General features: G+C 43.1%; 1 protein-coding gene across 5 annotated transcripts in view; it reads right to left on the bottom strand.

Moving 5' to 3' along the window:
* Nucleotides 1-14535, bottom strand: part of LOC105472872 (zinc finger FYVE-type containing 26) — a 68032-nt gene that overhangs the window by 9394 nt on the left and 44103 nt on the right. For 4 of the 5 annotated variants that reach the window (XM_011726428.3, XM_011726429.3, XM_011726431.3 and 1 more), the window contains 7 exons: nt 12240-12376; nt 11160-11191; nt 10349-10485; nt 8863-9083; nt 5273-5420; nt 4825-5034; nt 4112-4330 (listed from right to left, as the gene is read on the bottom strand). In XM_011726428.3, coding sequence (XP_011724730.2) covers nt 4112-4330; nt 4825-5034; nt 5273-5420; nt 8863-9083; nt 10349-10485; nt 11160-11191; nt 12240-12376 — 1104 coding nt within the window. Of the gene's footprint in view, nt 1-2; nt 3472-4111; nt 4331-4824; nt 5035-5272; nt 5421-8862; nt 9084-10348; nt 10486-11159; nt 11192-12239; nt 12377-14535 lie in introns of those variants that run through there. The other variant, XM_071099983.1, reaches the window with a different exon arrangement.

Raw genomic sequence — 14535 nt, 5'->3', positions numbered from 1 at the left:
AGCAGGGCAGGGCGAGAAGTCAGAAGTCTTGAGTCTGGTTTTGGCACTGTCTGGGATCCACTCTGAATTTCCTTCTATTGATGAACCTTCAGCATCCTCCCAATGCGTTGCTTCTTAATCTTTTATGTGTCACAGATACCTTTGAGAATCTCACTCTAGCGACTGCTTCACTTCTCTCCTTCCTTTTACAGAGAAGCCCCTTGACAGGGTTATCCACCCTCACTGTCTCCAATTCCCTCCTGTGATTTTTCTCTTGAACCCATTCTAATCTAGCTCTGCACCCATAACTTCCACTGAAACTGCCCCTTAGGTCACCAGTGACCATTAAACTCTAAATCTAACAGTTAATTCTTGATCCTCATTTTCTACCTGATCGATCAGCAGCTTTTGATAGAGATGGCTTCTTCCTCCTTGAAAAGCCTTTTTAAAAAATAAATTTTTATTTTAATTGAGAAAAACTCTCCTCACTTGGCCTCCAGCACACTGTCCTCTCCAGATTTTCTGTCTACATCTCTGGCTGCTCCTTCTCAATTTTCTTAGCTGATCCCTCCCAGTGTCCCCAGGGCTTAGGAGGAGCCTATACTCTTTTCTATTTATACCCATTCTCCTGGTGATTTCATCCAGGCTCATTGCTTAATATACTGTTGATTTGCTGATGATGCCTAAATCCCATCTCCAGATTGTTCATTCCCCCTGAACTCCAGAACCATACATCCAACTTACATCCAATTGTCTACTCAACACATCCACTTCAAGATCTAACTGAATGCATCTACAACTACATTCCTGCTTGTTCCTTGAAACCTGCTCTTTCCACAGTCTTCCCTTTCTCAGACTGTGTCTCCATTCTTCTAGTTGTTCAAGTCAAAAACCTTAGTCATCTTTTCCGTCACACTCCTTCATCAAATCCATCAGCAAATCCTATTGGCTCCACCACCACCATTACAGCACACAGAATCCGGCCACTTCTCACCACCTCCCTCGGACCACACTGGATCCCACCATCATCGTTTGTCCGGATTATTGCAACATACTCCCCCCTGGTCTATCAGCTTCCATTCTTACCTCTTGTCAGTCTAACGCCCACAAATGAGCCCGAGTGACTCTGTTGAAACCTAAGCCAGATCACGTTATTCCTCTGCTCACGGTCTCCCAGCAGTTTCCCTTCTCATCCCTCACAATGTCCACAAGGTCCTGCATGATTTGGCCTGTGACCTTTCTGACCTTATCCGATAGTACCCTGTCCCAGTGGACTCTGCTCTAGCCACCCTGGCCTTTGCTCTCATCACACCCTCTGCCTGGACCGTGCCTTCCCCATAGATCTGCATGATTCACTCCTTGTGTTCTTTGGCACTTTACTCAGATGTCACCTTCCCTGGGTACCCAGTCTAAAATTATACAAGCCACCCCTTCCTCATCCCTGTTTTATTTTTCTTGTTCTTATTCATAATCTACACTATCTATTTTATTTCTCATGTTTACTATCTCTCTTTCTACTATGGCGGCAGATATTTTTGTCTTTTTTTTTTTTTTTTTTTTTTTTTTTAAAAGACAGAATCTCACTCTGTAACCCAGGCTGGAGTGCAATGGCACGATCTCAGCTCACTGCAACCTCTGCCTCCTGGGTTCGAGCGATTCTCCTGCCTCAGAGAAAACTAGACCTCATCTAAAAGTTGTAGGCCACATTTGAAGAAGCAGGGGCATTAGCTCTGTAGGAGAGATGGAGCACCTCAGAAGGGCAGCACCTCAAGAACTTCCATGCCATCCATTCATCTATCCACATACTCATTCATAATTGGTACTAGGTCAGGTGCCTGAATATACGGATAAGTAAAATATAGCCCTTGTTGGTCCAGATGGAAAGACTCAATTGTAAACAAACAGTTGCAATCCAGTAGGATAAATGCAGTGCCAGGGCAATGGAGGCTAATGCTGCTTGAGTGTTCTGTGAATGCTCAACAGAGAGGGCCTGAAAGAATACTAAAAGGATAAATAGAATTTTTTTTTTTTTTTTTGAGATGGAATCGTACTGTTACCAAGGCTGGAGTACAGTGGCGCGATCTTGGCTCACTGCAACCTCTGCCACCCTGGTTCAAACAATTCTCCTGCCTCAGCCTCCCGAGTAGCTGGATTACAGGCGCCTGCCACTGCACCCAGCTACTTTTTGTAGTTTTTAGTAAAGACAGGGTTTCACCATCTTCGTCAGGCTGGGCTTACCTCCTGACCTAGTGATCCACCCGCCTCGGCCTCCCAATGGGCTGGGATTATAGGCTTGAGCCACCATGCCTGGCAAATATGAATTTTTTTCAGAAAACAAGGAGGGGCAGGGCATTCTAGGTAGAGGAAACAGCATATAAAGACTCATGGAAATAAGACAGTGCGTGGTAAATCAGGAAAATTTGGTTAAAAGTAATTTGATGAGTCTGGAGTATAAGGTACAGATAGGATCTGTGGTGAAAATAAATTAGAGAAATAAGGAGGCCTGATCCTGGTGAGTTCTGTAGCATGCTAAGGAATCTGGAGTTCTTCCTGTGGCCATGGAGATCCTCTGAAGGCCTTTTAGGGAGGGAATAACATGAGTCTATTTATGTTTTAGAAAGCTCAGTCTGGGGACAGTGTGGGCAAAGGGACAAAACACATAGGGAAAAGGCTGGGAAGAGAACGTCTTCCATGCTCCAGGCATTCAAGTGTAATTTTCACAATGTCTTTTCCTCCTCTCCCTACCTGCTTGAGAATAAAGGTAAGATATTTCAGTTCAAGGGTAACTATGATTACAGGAGATAAAAAGAAGGTTTCTTTCCTAGCTCTGGTAAATATAAAGCAAGGGCACTGCTGTCGTCAGCTTATACTAAGCTAATGAAGTAGGCAGCTTAGCTTTCTGGATTACAGCTGTCAGAGGGAACAGAAGTAGGTGATTTCCATTCTCAATTTGTGCCTGGGAGAAACAGCTTTACTGCTAAACTTGTTTGGAAATTGAGGAAAAGGAAAAAAGTTAGCAATTCCACTCCATATAACATGACTTCTACATTATTCTTGAGACCTGGTTAGTAGCTAAGAATAGTCAGTAGCTCAGCACTGGTGAAAACCCCCTGTCTTCACTGTCCTGTAGGGGTATAGTCACAATAATTTTGTGAACTGCTGATTTCACTTGGATCAATCTTAGAAAATATGTCTGTCTGTACATTTGCATTGGCTGCTGTTTTGAATTAGGGTGGCAGAATGAAACTAAAGTCTGCCTTGAGCTCATTAAATTTCCTATAAAATTTGGTACATCTCAGCCAATTTCTCCGAAAGTTATTATGGAACATTCAGATAAAAAAAGGAATGTAGCTGGGTGCGGTGCATGTGCCTGTAGTCCCAGCTACTCAGTAGGATGAGGTTGGAGGATTTCTTGAGCCTAGGAGGTCAAGGGAGCAGTGAGCTGTGATCATGCCACTGCATTCTAGCCTGGGCAACATAGCAAGTCCCCATCTGGAAAAAAACAAAAACAAAAAAATGGGTCATGGTAAAACGAAGTCCCGATTGCTTATCAAGGGCTCCAAAGGCATAATATTCTTTAGTGGTGCCTTTGCTTCCAGTGGGAGGGGAGCAGAGGATGGGAGAGGAAAAAAAGTAGGGCACATTCTCCTTTCATCATCTATTTGGGGTTCAACTGTAGGATTGGTGCCATGGTGCTTCCTGGCCCTTGTAGTAACAACTCCGAACGGACCAGCAGCTGGGTCAGAAGCTGGACACTATCCCAGGCCAGCTAGGGAGGCCTGTGGAAGCAGACTCTAAGCAATATGCCCAAGGTCATGCAAGACTCACACTGAACATCTCATTCCAGAGACCATGCTCTTAACCACGATCCGATTCTGCTGAATGTTTTGGGAGAAGGAATGAAACGTGCCTTTGCTGGTGAGGGCAGATTTGGGATCCAGGCTAAGACTTTTCACACTCCCTGAATAACAGTTGTGCAGAGTCCTCTGTTTAGACCTGGCTCTGCTAGAGATGGCCCCATAGCTCAACACAGGGTTAAGTGTCAGGGGGTTATTGTCCCCCTTAAGGCTGAGTGGTCCAAGCCAGAGGAGCAAGGCAGGCACTGCCTTTTTGAGCTGTGTCCGTATCCCACCTTGTTGAGAAGGTGCAGAAGAGCTTCCCGCAGGCAGCTGTGCCTCACGTAGAAGCTGATGATAGCCAGGTTCGTGCTATAGTTGTGCAGGTAGAAGAGGCATTCCTGGTAGTAGGTGTTGTTCATGATTTTCCCTTCAGGAATCACTGCCAGAGAAAGGCTCTGCGTCCGAAGGGTAGCTTCCAGTTCCCTCAGGGTGGCAAAGTAATCGTCATCTTGCTGACAGCACAGGAGAGCGAGAGAGAAAAATGAAACTCAAAAAGTTCTCGGCAGGCACTGAAAATATTGCTTACAAAGAATGTTTAACAATGTGGAAAAATGTTCACAATGCAGTGTCAAAGGTAGAACAGGCAGGATACACAATTCTACATATTATGATATGGTACAACCCCGATTTCATTAAAACACATAACATAGAAAATTCACCAGAATCTTAACACTAATTAGTCTGTGTATGGGATTATATGTCACATGTCATTTTTATCTTTTTAAACATCGTTTCCTTTTTTTTTTTTTTAAATGCATCTATTACTTATCTAACCACATATAGTTACTTATCTAACTATATGTGATGGAAAAAATTTTTTTTAACTTGGTTGACGCTAAGCCAGGACTGACACTGTTAGCTGAATTTCTGCTGATTCTTTTTCCAGGTCATTGCTATTCCTGGGCCTCCCTTCCTGAGCCAGGCACTCTTCCTGCTTTGCTCTTACCAAGGATACGAGGGGCCTCACTGTGGACTCCAGGTACTCGACTACATCCTGCACCAGTCTTGAGCCATGATTCAGCTGATTGAGGTCAAACGGAGGCTTCAGACAGCGACTGAACTTCTCCCGTGCAGCAGTGAGGTTTCCGGCTTTGAGGCAGGCCATGCCCCAAGCATGCCACGCCCCGGTGGTATCAAGTCCAGTCTTTGTGGAGACCTGGGAGAAAAATTGCCCCTTTTAGTGAGGGCCTAAATGTCCCAAAGACCTATTCTATTCCCAAGTTGCCAACCACCTCATCCCCACTATCTGCCATTACTCCTTTGCTGGCAAACTAGTCATGCCCCCGATTCTTCCCCATGGGCAGGACAACTGAAAGATGGCAATATCTGTTTGCAAGGCTAAGCAAAAGCAACTTGCTACAGTGGGGTGGAAGTAAGCTTTGTCTTTGTCTCACCTCAACGCCCAGTTGGTAGTACTCGGCTTCCAAAAGCTGGTTCCTTAGCCTGGTTACCGCGGCTGGCTGCAAGATCTGACTCAAAGATGGCACGTGGCGATAGGCAGCAGCAACTAAAATATTCAGCACGTCTACCTTGCTGATGTAGCTACAAGGAGGAAAAGGGCAAGGCCATGAGGCTCCCTAGAATCTTACTTAGAGTAGCCGCTTAAAGGTTTCCTATCCATTTTCTTTTTTTTGTTTGTTTTGAGACAGAGTCTTGCTCTGTCACCCAGGCTGGAGTGCAGTGGTCCAATCTTGGCTCACTGCAACCACTGCCTTCTGGGTTCAAAAGATTCTTCTGTCTCAGCCTCTCCAGTATCTGGGATTACAGGCACCTGCCACCTTGCCCAGCTAGTTTTTGTATTTTTTAAATAGGGACAGGGTTTCACCATGTTGGCCAGGCTGGTCTTGAACTCCTGACCTCAGGTGATTCACCCACCTCGGCCTCCCAAAGTACTGAGATTATAGGCCTGCTCCATTTTCAATATGAAAGTGATCATGAGAATTAAGAGATGCATAGCATAGTTGCCATGAGTGAAAGCTCTGGAGTCAGTCAGCATAGTTGCCATGAGTGAAAGCTCTGGAGTCAGACTGAATTCTGGCTCTATCACTTAGTAGCTCTATGACCCGGGGCGAGTTAGTTAACCTTTCTCTGCCTTAATTTACTCAACTGTAAAACAGATATACAGTCATAAGCCACATAATGACGTTTCAGTTAGCAATGAACTGCATATACAATGGTGGCCACATAGGATCATAATACCATATTTTTACTATACTTGCTCTATATTTAGATACACAAATACTATAGTGTTACAATTCCCTACAGTATTCAGAACAGTAACATGTTGTACAGGTTTGTAGTCTAGGAACAATAGGTCATAACCTAGGTGGGTAGAAGGCTATACCCTCTGGGTTTGTGCAAGTGTACTCCATGGTGTTTGCACAATGACGAAATCACCTGACAATGCATTTCTCAGAACATATTCCTGTCATTAAGCAATGCATGACTGTGATAGTGGAGTTTTAAGGATAAAATGAAATAACCCAAGTAAAAGGGCTTAGGATAATGTCTGGAACTTTTCTGGCACTTAATAAATGTTAGATATTAATGTTTGGTGTGGGGATGCTCAAGGGTATTTGAGGCAAGGCCTTTACACTGAACATTGGGGGCTTACAAGTGACCCATCTGCTTTTTGGTCCTTTTGAACCCTCTTTTGTGAGTGAGAGAGCATAGATTCAGTATCAATGGCCTGTACTCCTCGTCAGTGCACAGGCCACATCACTACCATTCCCTGGAGATGCTGCTGGGTGGAGGCATTCTGGTCCTTCACTCTTAGACTTGACATCTTCACTCTGGGCTAAGGACGGGCCCTCATTATAGACTAGTAGGGCTGCCTTCTGTGGTCTCACCTAATGCCTGTAAAAACCTTATAAGGACAGAAAGCCCAGAGGGCTGGATTATACTATCTGGTGCTACTGAGACAAGCCTACACTCAAGGTTCCTGAATATTGTCTCATAACTGCAGCAAAAACCTCTGTGGATCCTGAATTATCCACCAATTACCTAGAAAGGGATTCTGTACATCAGTGATTCTTAACAATGTAGAGATGGGGGAGAGGAAAGTATAGTGTATAAAAGCATCGGTACTCATAATATTTTTGCATATTTGGGAAATGAAAGCATTTGAAGTAGGTGGTGAGTTTATTTTTATGTTTTTAGAGACTGGGTCTCACTACATTGCCCAGGCTAGTCTTGAACTCCTGGCCTCGGTATCCTCTTCCCTCAGCCTCTTGAGTAGCTGGAATTACAGACAAGAGCCACTGCACCCAGCTGAATTTTGTTTTTAAACCTATATTTATTTATTTGTTTGTCTATCAGAAGGGGGTATGAGTTAAAAACATTAGAAAAATACTCTGAAAACCAAGAGTTTGTAACTGATTTGCAAGGCAACACGTGAGGAATGAATTCACTCCCATTAGCAAACTGGCGCAAAGGGAAAGATTCTTAGAGTGGGCGTGTCTGAATGCAGGGTCAGAGAAACGGCTGTTTAAACAGAAACCATTGCTGTAAACTGTCAAAGAAGCGCATGACATGTTGGGGTGAGTGAGAATCTGATTAAAGTGAGGACTTCCTTACTTTCTGCTGCCCTCCGCCTAAAAATGGATATTTCCTCTATCTATATTACATTTTAAAGGAAATACAGGACTTGATGTGAAGTTTTTTTTCCCCCAATCTAAGTATCTTTTTCTTTTTTCATTTACCTTACTGATATTTGAATATATTTTTATTTTTGCCTTAAGTCTTTTTTCATGTTTCCTTTGTTTTCCACCTTTTGGTATGTGGAAAGGTTTCCGTTTTTTTCCTCCTATCCTTTTCTCATAATTAGGTAGATTTTTGATTCTTTTCATGGTTATTTCAAAAATTTAACACATATCTGTTTCTTCATTTATCAACTTGAAAAAGGATGTAGAATCTATTGCCTCTTGATATAAAGGAATCAGATTAGTTCCTTTTCACTTCCTTCTACTTTCTATTTCACCTCCTCCTGCTTTTCTCCACCTTCTAGTTTTTGTTACTAAAAATAATACAAATTACTAACATTTTCGGGATACACAGTATATACCAGGCTTAGTTCTTCACCATCTACATGGATGATCTCATTTTACCCTTGTAACAGCCCCATGAGATCAGTATTACCACCCCATTTTATAGAGGAGGAGACTGAGGCCTAGAGGGGTTAACAGAGCTAGGAAGTCATGTAGCTGGGATTTACCATGCTCTATGCTGGCTGCTGAGTTTGTAGATAAGTATTCCGAGCAAATGTCTGAGGGAGGCAATGATACTGCAAAGAAAATTATGCTCCCTTCTCCCAAATTTGGTTAGGACTGAGTGCTGGGAACACACAATATGAGTCACACATCTGAGTGGATAAGCAGGGAATTAGGAGTTTTCATTGTCAGGTTAATGGATGGAGTCAAAGCAGGTTGTACAGGAACCCGAGGGAGGTCTAATCATACCTTTTCCATACACACTTCTACTTTATGACCCAGGTTCCTACTTGTGACACAGGAATAGATCAATTCCCAGAGTGCTTTTAAAAATCTATCATCCAGAACTCACTGAAGTCACAGTTTGAATCTGTTCAGGATTGGAGTAGAGTTTTGTTCAAGGCTAATCACCGGATGTTCAAGGAAGACACATTTTCTTTAAAAGCCTGAAAGTCCCACAGAGACTAAAGGTGCTTTCCTACATTAACTTTAATGACAAATTAACCAATGAAAGTCTTTACTTTCTTTCTGACTGGGTGTAGATAGAGTAAATTCTGCTTTGAGGATCTGCTCTGAAAAAGAAAAGGATGTCAGGTAGTATGGGGAAGAACACTTGTGATCTGGCAACACCATTTCGTCGACATTACAGAGATGAAAAATCTTTCAGCATGTCTTGTCAGAGGGGATGATGAGATAAAAAAAATCATAGTGAGGTCAGAAAAAGCAGCTGGCTAGAAACTGCTCCTACGTACAAGAATAGACTCATTGCCCTCTACCTGTCACAAAGAGCCAAGTCTTGGCTCTGGCCGGCTTTGACGAACATCATCTTGGCGCTGAACAGCAGCTGCTTCATGATGTCCGTGAGCAGCCCAGCATCCACCTCCGGGTTGGTGAGGCCCTTGGAGAGCCTGCAGCAGTGCTCAATCAGCTGGTGACCACAGGCAATGCTGTCCCGGTGCAGATTCAGGATGGCAATGCACAAGGAGGCACTGGGGGCCTGGCCGGGGTGGAAGAAGGGAGAACACACGGTGAGTCCAGGGGCCAGAGCATTCTCCAGAGGCAGCTGGGTGGCAGAAATTATCCTTCCCCTTTCAAAAGGCTGAAAGACCCTGGGAGAAGGAACCAAATTCCACAAGAAAGCAGAAGTGGAACTAAACAAATTTCAGATGTTCTAAGTAGCAATGCCAAAGCTCTGGCTTTTAGGTTTTGTCATTTTACTGGGAAGAAGGGCACTGTGTCCACCTGTTACCTACTTCTTTATTTTGTTTTTTTGGAACAGGGTCTTACTCTGTTGTCCAGGCTGGAGTGCAGTGGTGCGATCTCAGCTCACTGCAACCTCTGCCTCCCAGGCTCAAGCAATCCTCCCACCTAAGCCTCCCAAGTAGTGGGGACCACAGCTGTGCGCCACCATGCCCGGCTAATTTTTGTATTTTTTTTTTTTTGTAGAGACAGGGATTTCACCATGTTACCCAGCCTGGTCAGCAACTCCTGAGCTCAAGCAATCCACACACCTCAGACTCTCAAAGTGCTGGGATTACAGGTGGGCACCACTGTGCCTGGCCTTGTTACCTAGTTCTTGACAATGTCCATAGGTCCCCTCCTTTTTCGGGTCCACTAGTGCAAGTCCTTATTGCTGACTTGGACAACAACGGTCAGCTCACTTGTCTGACCACCTACAGGAGTTGCTGCTTTAAGCCATGGACACACTGCTGCCAAATGAATATTCCCACAGCACACTCGGAAACCTTTCATAGGTCCCTGATACCTATCAAGTAGACAGTCCTTACTGCAGAATGCAAGACCCTATATATAAATAATCCTTTTCAAGCCTACCTTTTATGATCTCTCTATTGACTCTATTGATTCTATATTCCCTTCAAATTAAACAACTTCCACTTCTCCAATCGTGCCCTGCAATTTTGGGCATGGTGTCTTTGATCAGATGTTTTAATTTTGTATTCTTTGTCCTTCCCCATCCCCACTTTCCTCATGACCCCCAGCTTTCTGCTTGTCACACTCCTACCATTCTTCTAAAGCTCATCTTAAATGCTACCTCTTCCACGAAGCCTTTCCTGGTCTCCCCTTGTGCAATTCCCAAGATGTTCATTATTTTCTGCGTTAATGGATTTACTGGTTTAGCTCCCATATTATTGCACTATAAACAAGTAAAGGCCAGGTGTGTTCACCTGCCTCTGTATTTCTCGTCATACTACTACACATTGTAAAGAAACTTAAGTGACCATTGCATTTTATTGCTATTACCTGCTCATAGTAAAATTCACTTCGCACCAGCTCATTTTCCTCCTCTTTGAGATCCAAAATCCATTCTACCTCATCTGCTTTGGGGACTCTCACCACAAACGAGTATGGAGGGCTTTCACTCTTGGAGCTGTCTAGAGCTGAGAAGAGAAATACCATTCATGTGTCATTCACAGGCTGGCAGTTCAGTCTAACCCAGTCCTGTGAGCTGGCATGAGTTGCAGGTAGGCACTTGCCTGCTATCTCAGGGCCCTTTCTCTCTCCTTGGTTCCTTTTGTTTGCTTTAGGACACCCTACTAAGCACCTCAAACTGTCTTCCCCAGGCGTAGACCTGGGGTGAGAGTTACAGCATTTGTCACATAACCTTCTTGCTTCACACAAGAAACCTTAAAAGGGGTGTGTTTCTCAAATAAATGGCTGAGCCACTGGATACTCTAAAAACTAACCTGTTGTGGAGAGTTACAGGCCAAACTGTTAACAGGGATTACCTAGGGGTAAGGAGGGATCATGGGGAGGTAGGATGGTAAAGGGAAACTTAAGAAAAACTAAAATCAAATCACGTACTAAAAGTTAAGAACCAAATTATTTGGTTGCTGGCCTTCTCAATGCTAGAAGCTAATGGGCCAGTGTAATAGGTTAATATGATGAACTTCAGAGGAAACAGACTGATAGAAATGCCAAGAATTTGCTTTGGCAAACAAGTTGGATGGAGTGCATTAGCTGGACAAGTATATCAGTCGCAGCTGATATGCTGAAGATAGAGTTAACTTAAGTACACAAATGAAGAGTCACAGAGAATGGGATTTGGCCTTACCTTCTGGTTTTCCTGAAGGCTCCTCTGGTATACTGAAAAGAGATAAAGATAAATTATTAAATAAATGCCTGAGTCACTTCTTTGTTTTGAGCTTAGTAGACGCATCAACTCACAGTGTCTCCCTGGGACAATGGAGGGCTCTTTGAGGGTAGAGTTGTTGAATGAAAGAGTCCCCCCCATCAATACAAACTGCCCATTTCAAATCTCAGCAGTATGGTGTGTGGGTAATTCTTCCCTGAGGGAGGGAGGCAGTGGTATGCTAGGGTCATGGAAACTGTAGAATAAATATGGTATGTTTTCCTTCCTATGAGATCAGTAATCATTATGGTAAATAATGACCAATAATGTTCATATCAGGACAAACACAATAATGCTATGAAGGAGAACATAAAATCTTTTTAAGTTTGTAAATAAAACATGCATAATTCAAAGTAACTTGTTTTGGATGGTTGCTTTGGCCCATATTCCTGGATGCTCTAGGAGTCTTAGGTTCATGCTCCTTTGCTACTAGAAGTAGTGGAAACAATTGAGCAACCCTGAGCCAACAAACAAAGTCTTGATCTGTCTCACTGGAGGTACGAGCAGGTTCTTAAATTTGTTACCAGGTGAATTCTGTGTAGGCAAGTATGGAGGCCCTTCTAATTATGGATTACAAGCAAGAATGACTACCTAGATCAGAGTTGATGCAAGCGATGCCCAACCACTCAGCAGGTGTGAACTCCATTTGAGTCCAGCTGAGACCAGTTGAAGCAAGAGAGGCTGGAAAATAGGTGAGCCCGTGAACTAAGCTCAATGGCCTCTGTCTGGGGAAGGGCTAAGGAATCAATGTTCCAATTTCAGAGAGAAAATCATGTAAGAGCCTTGAACACCGCTTCCTCTCACCCTACTTTCTCTCTTAGTAGTTTCTCTGACCAAGGTCAGTGTACAAACACTTCAGTATAGAATTAATGGCATTTCAGTGTGGATGTTAAACATTTCTGGATTTGAAATGCTCTCCATAATGAGACTCCTAGGAGTGTAGGGACCTGGGGGAGGGTGCAGCAGTCAATAATAGCAACAGCCCTGCTGTAGGACACTCACTCTTTGTTGCAGTAACTATAGCACTGATCACACACACGAGCAGGGTTCTCTCTGCAGCCTTCCACCACCATTTTCTTAGTGGAGCAGGAGCTGCATACTAGCCGGCCACAGCGGCGACAATGATGACGCCTGTTAAACTGCGGAATGCCATCAGGAAGAGAAGAAAGAGGGAGGAGAGAAGGGGAGATTGTCATCAATCCATCTATACATGGTATTAGCTGCCAGTGGCTTACTTATTAAGAACACCAAGTGCTTGGGTCTCTATTGAAAAAGGACACACCAGTCTTTGCCCTCAAAAATTGAACATTTAAAAATATCTGTCAGCTGATGGGCAAAGGTGCCAAGTCATGGAGTTTTGCAATAGCTCCTGACAAGTTCTACTTGCGTATGGAGGCAACATGTGAAGAAACAGGAAAAAGTGGTGGGGAAGAAGTCACTTTCTGAGCCAGTGCAGATCACATTTCTACATGGTATTGATGTCAATGATTAAAAGGTATCCCTTTTCAAAATGCCTTTATTTATTTGTTTTCCCCAAGGTTACTTTAGCAGGTGCCATTTGTAACACATGATAAACATGAAGCAAGACTTTTAGGCTGGGCGTGGTGGTTCACGCCTGTAATTCCAGCACTTTGGGAGGCAGAAGTGAGCGGATCACCTGAGGTCAGGAGTTCGAAACCAGCCTTGCTGACATGACGAAACCCCATTGCAACTAAAAACACAAAAATTAGCCAGGTGTGGTGGCGGGAGACTGTACTCCCAGCTACTCAGGAGGCTGAGGCAGGAGAATTGCTTGAATCCAGGAGGCAGAGGTTACAGCGAGCAGAGATCGCACCACTGCACTCCTCTGGGTGACAGAGCAAGACTCTGTCTCAAAAAAAAAAGAAAAAGAAAAAGAAAAAAAAAAGACTTTAAAAATACAAACACTTAGGTATAATTTAATTTTATACACAAAGTCTTAATTTGTATCAGTCAATTCAGAATTTCTCATCAGTCTTTTCCAAATTACATACCTTCTCTATACATCCATATTCTGGTGTGTGTAATACAGTAATAATATTATCAAGCCCATCAGGTTATTGTAAAATTTAAGAGAGATAACTTAAGCAAAGCACTTAGTATCATGCCTGGAACATAGAGAGTAGGCAGTCAATAAAGGCCCACTGTTGTCATGATTAGAAACTCTTTCTGTAATCTACCCTATATGTAAGTAAACCTTCTATATGGTGGTCTTAAAGCTAGAGAGCAGCTTGTCATGCAAAACTCCTTTCAGTGGCTTGTCATATGTCTCAACAAGTCACAACCAATTGTCCTCCTTGAAGATTTATAAGTTTAAATAAGGAAAATATCTGACTTTGCTTTCCTCATAGATATATATTTTTAAATCTTAATTTTTATTTTAGGTTCAGGGGTACATGTGCAGGTTTATTGTATAGGTAAATTCGTGACTCAAGGGTTTAGTGTACAGCTTATTTTGTCACCTGGGTACTAAGCATGGTACATAGCAGTTTTTCTTCCCCGAACCTCTTCCTCCTTCCACCCTCCTCTCTCTCAAGTAGCCCCCGTGTCTGTTGTTCCCTTTTTTCTGTCCATGTGTTCTCAGTATTTAACTCCCACTATGATTGAGAACATGTGGTATTTGGTTTTCCATTCCTATGTTAGTTTGCTAAGGATAATGACCTCTGGTTCCATCCATGTTCCTGCAAAAGACATGATCTTGTTCTTTTTTATGGCTACATAGTATTCTATGGTATATATGTACCACTTTTCTTTATCCAGTCTACAGTGGATGGGCATCAAAGTGACTTTAAAGTACTGCTTCATTTCATTCTAATAGAAATATAGAAATGTTACACCTCTTTTATAGATGAGGAAGAAACAGACACAGGGCAATTACATCAACACTGTTTTCATTAGCATTGAGCTGATGTGGCATACTGGGCAGGTACTCTGTTAACTATGGTGACATGTATTTATTTAATCCCAACAGCTCTATGAGCCTAAGAATGTATCATCCTTAGTTTACAAGTAGGCACATGAGACCAAAATAGTGTATAGTCACACTGTCATTAAGAGGCAGAGCCAGGATTAGAACCCAGGTCCTCTGTCTCTGGAGTCAGTGCATATAACCACTGCTAGGTCACCAGTCTTACTGTTAAAGACATGGAGCTGGAAACAAGATCCACTGACACCTGGTGACTCCTCCTGCCTCTTTTTTATTATCTCATGACAATGGCAAAGATTTTAGAATTCACTGCTATTTGAGGGTGTCTACTACCTGTCTGAATCCAGAAAACAC

Source organism: Macaca nemestrina, chromosome 7, assembly GCF_043159975.1.
Source record: "Macaca nemestrina isolate mMacNem1 chromosome 7, mMacNem.hap1, whole genome shotgun sequence".
NCBI lineage: Eukaryota > Metazoa > Chordata > Mammalia > Primates > Cercopithecidae > Macaca > Macaca nemestrina.
The sequence above is the reverse complement of the archived record's forward strand: the minus strand, read 5'-3'. Positions and strand labels throughout refer to the sequence as shown.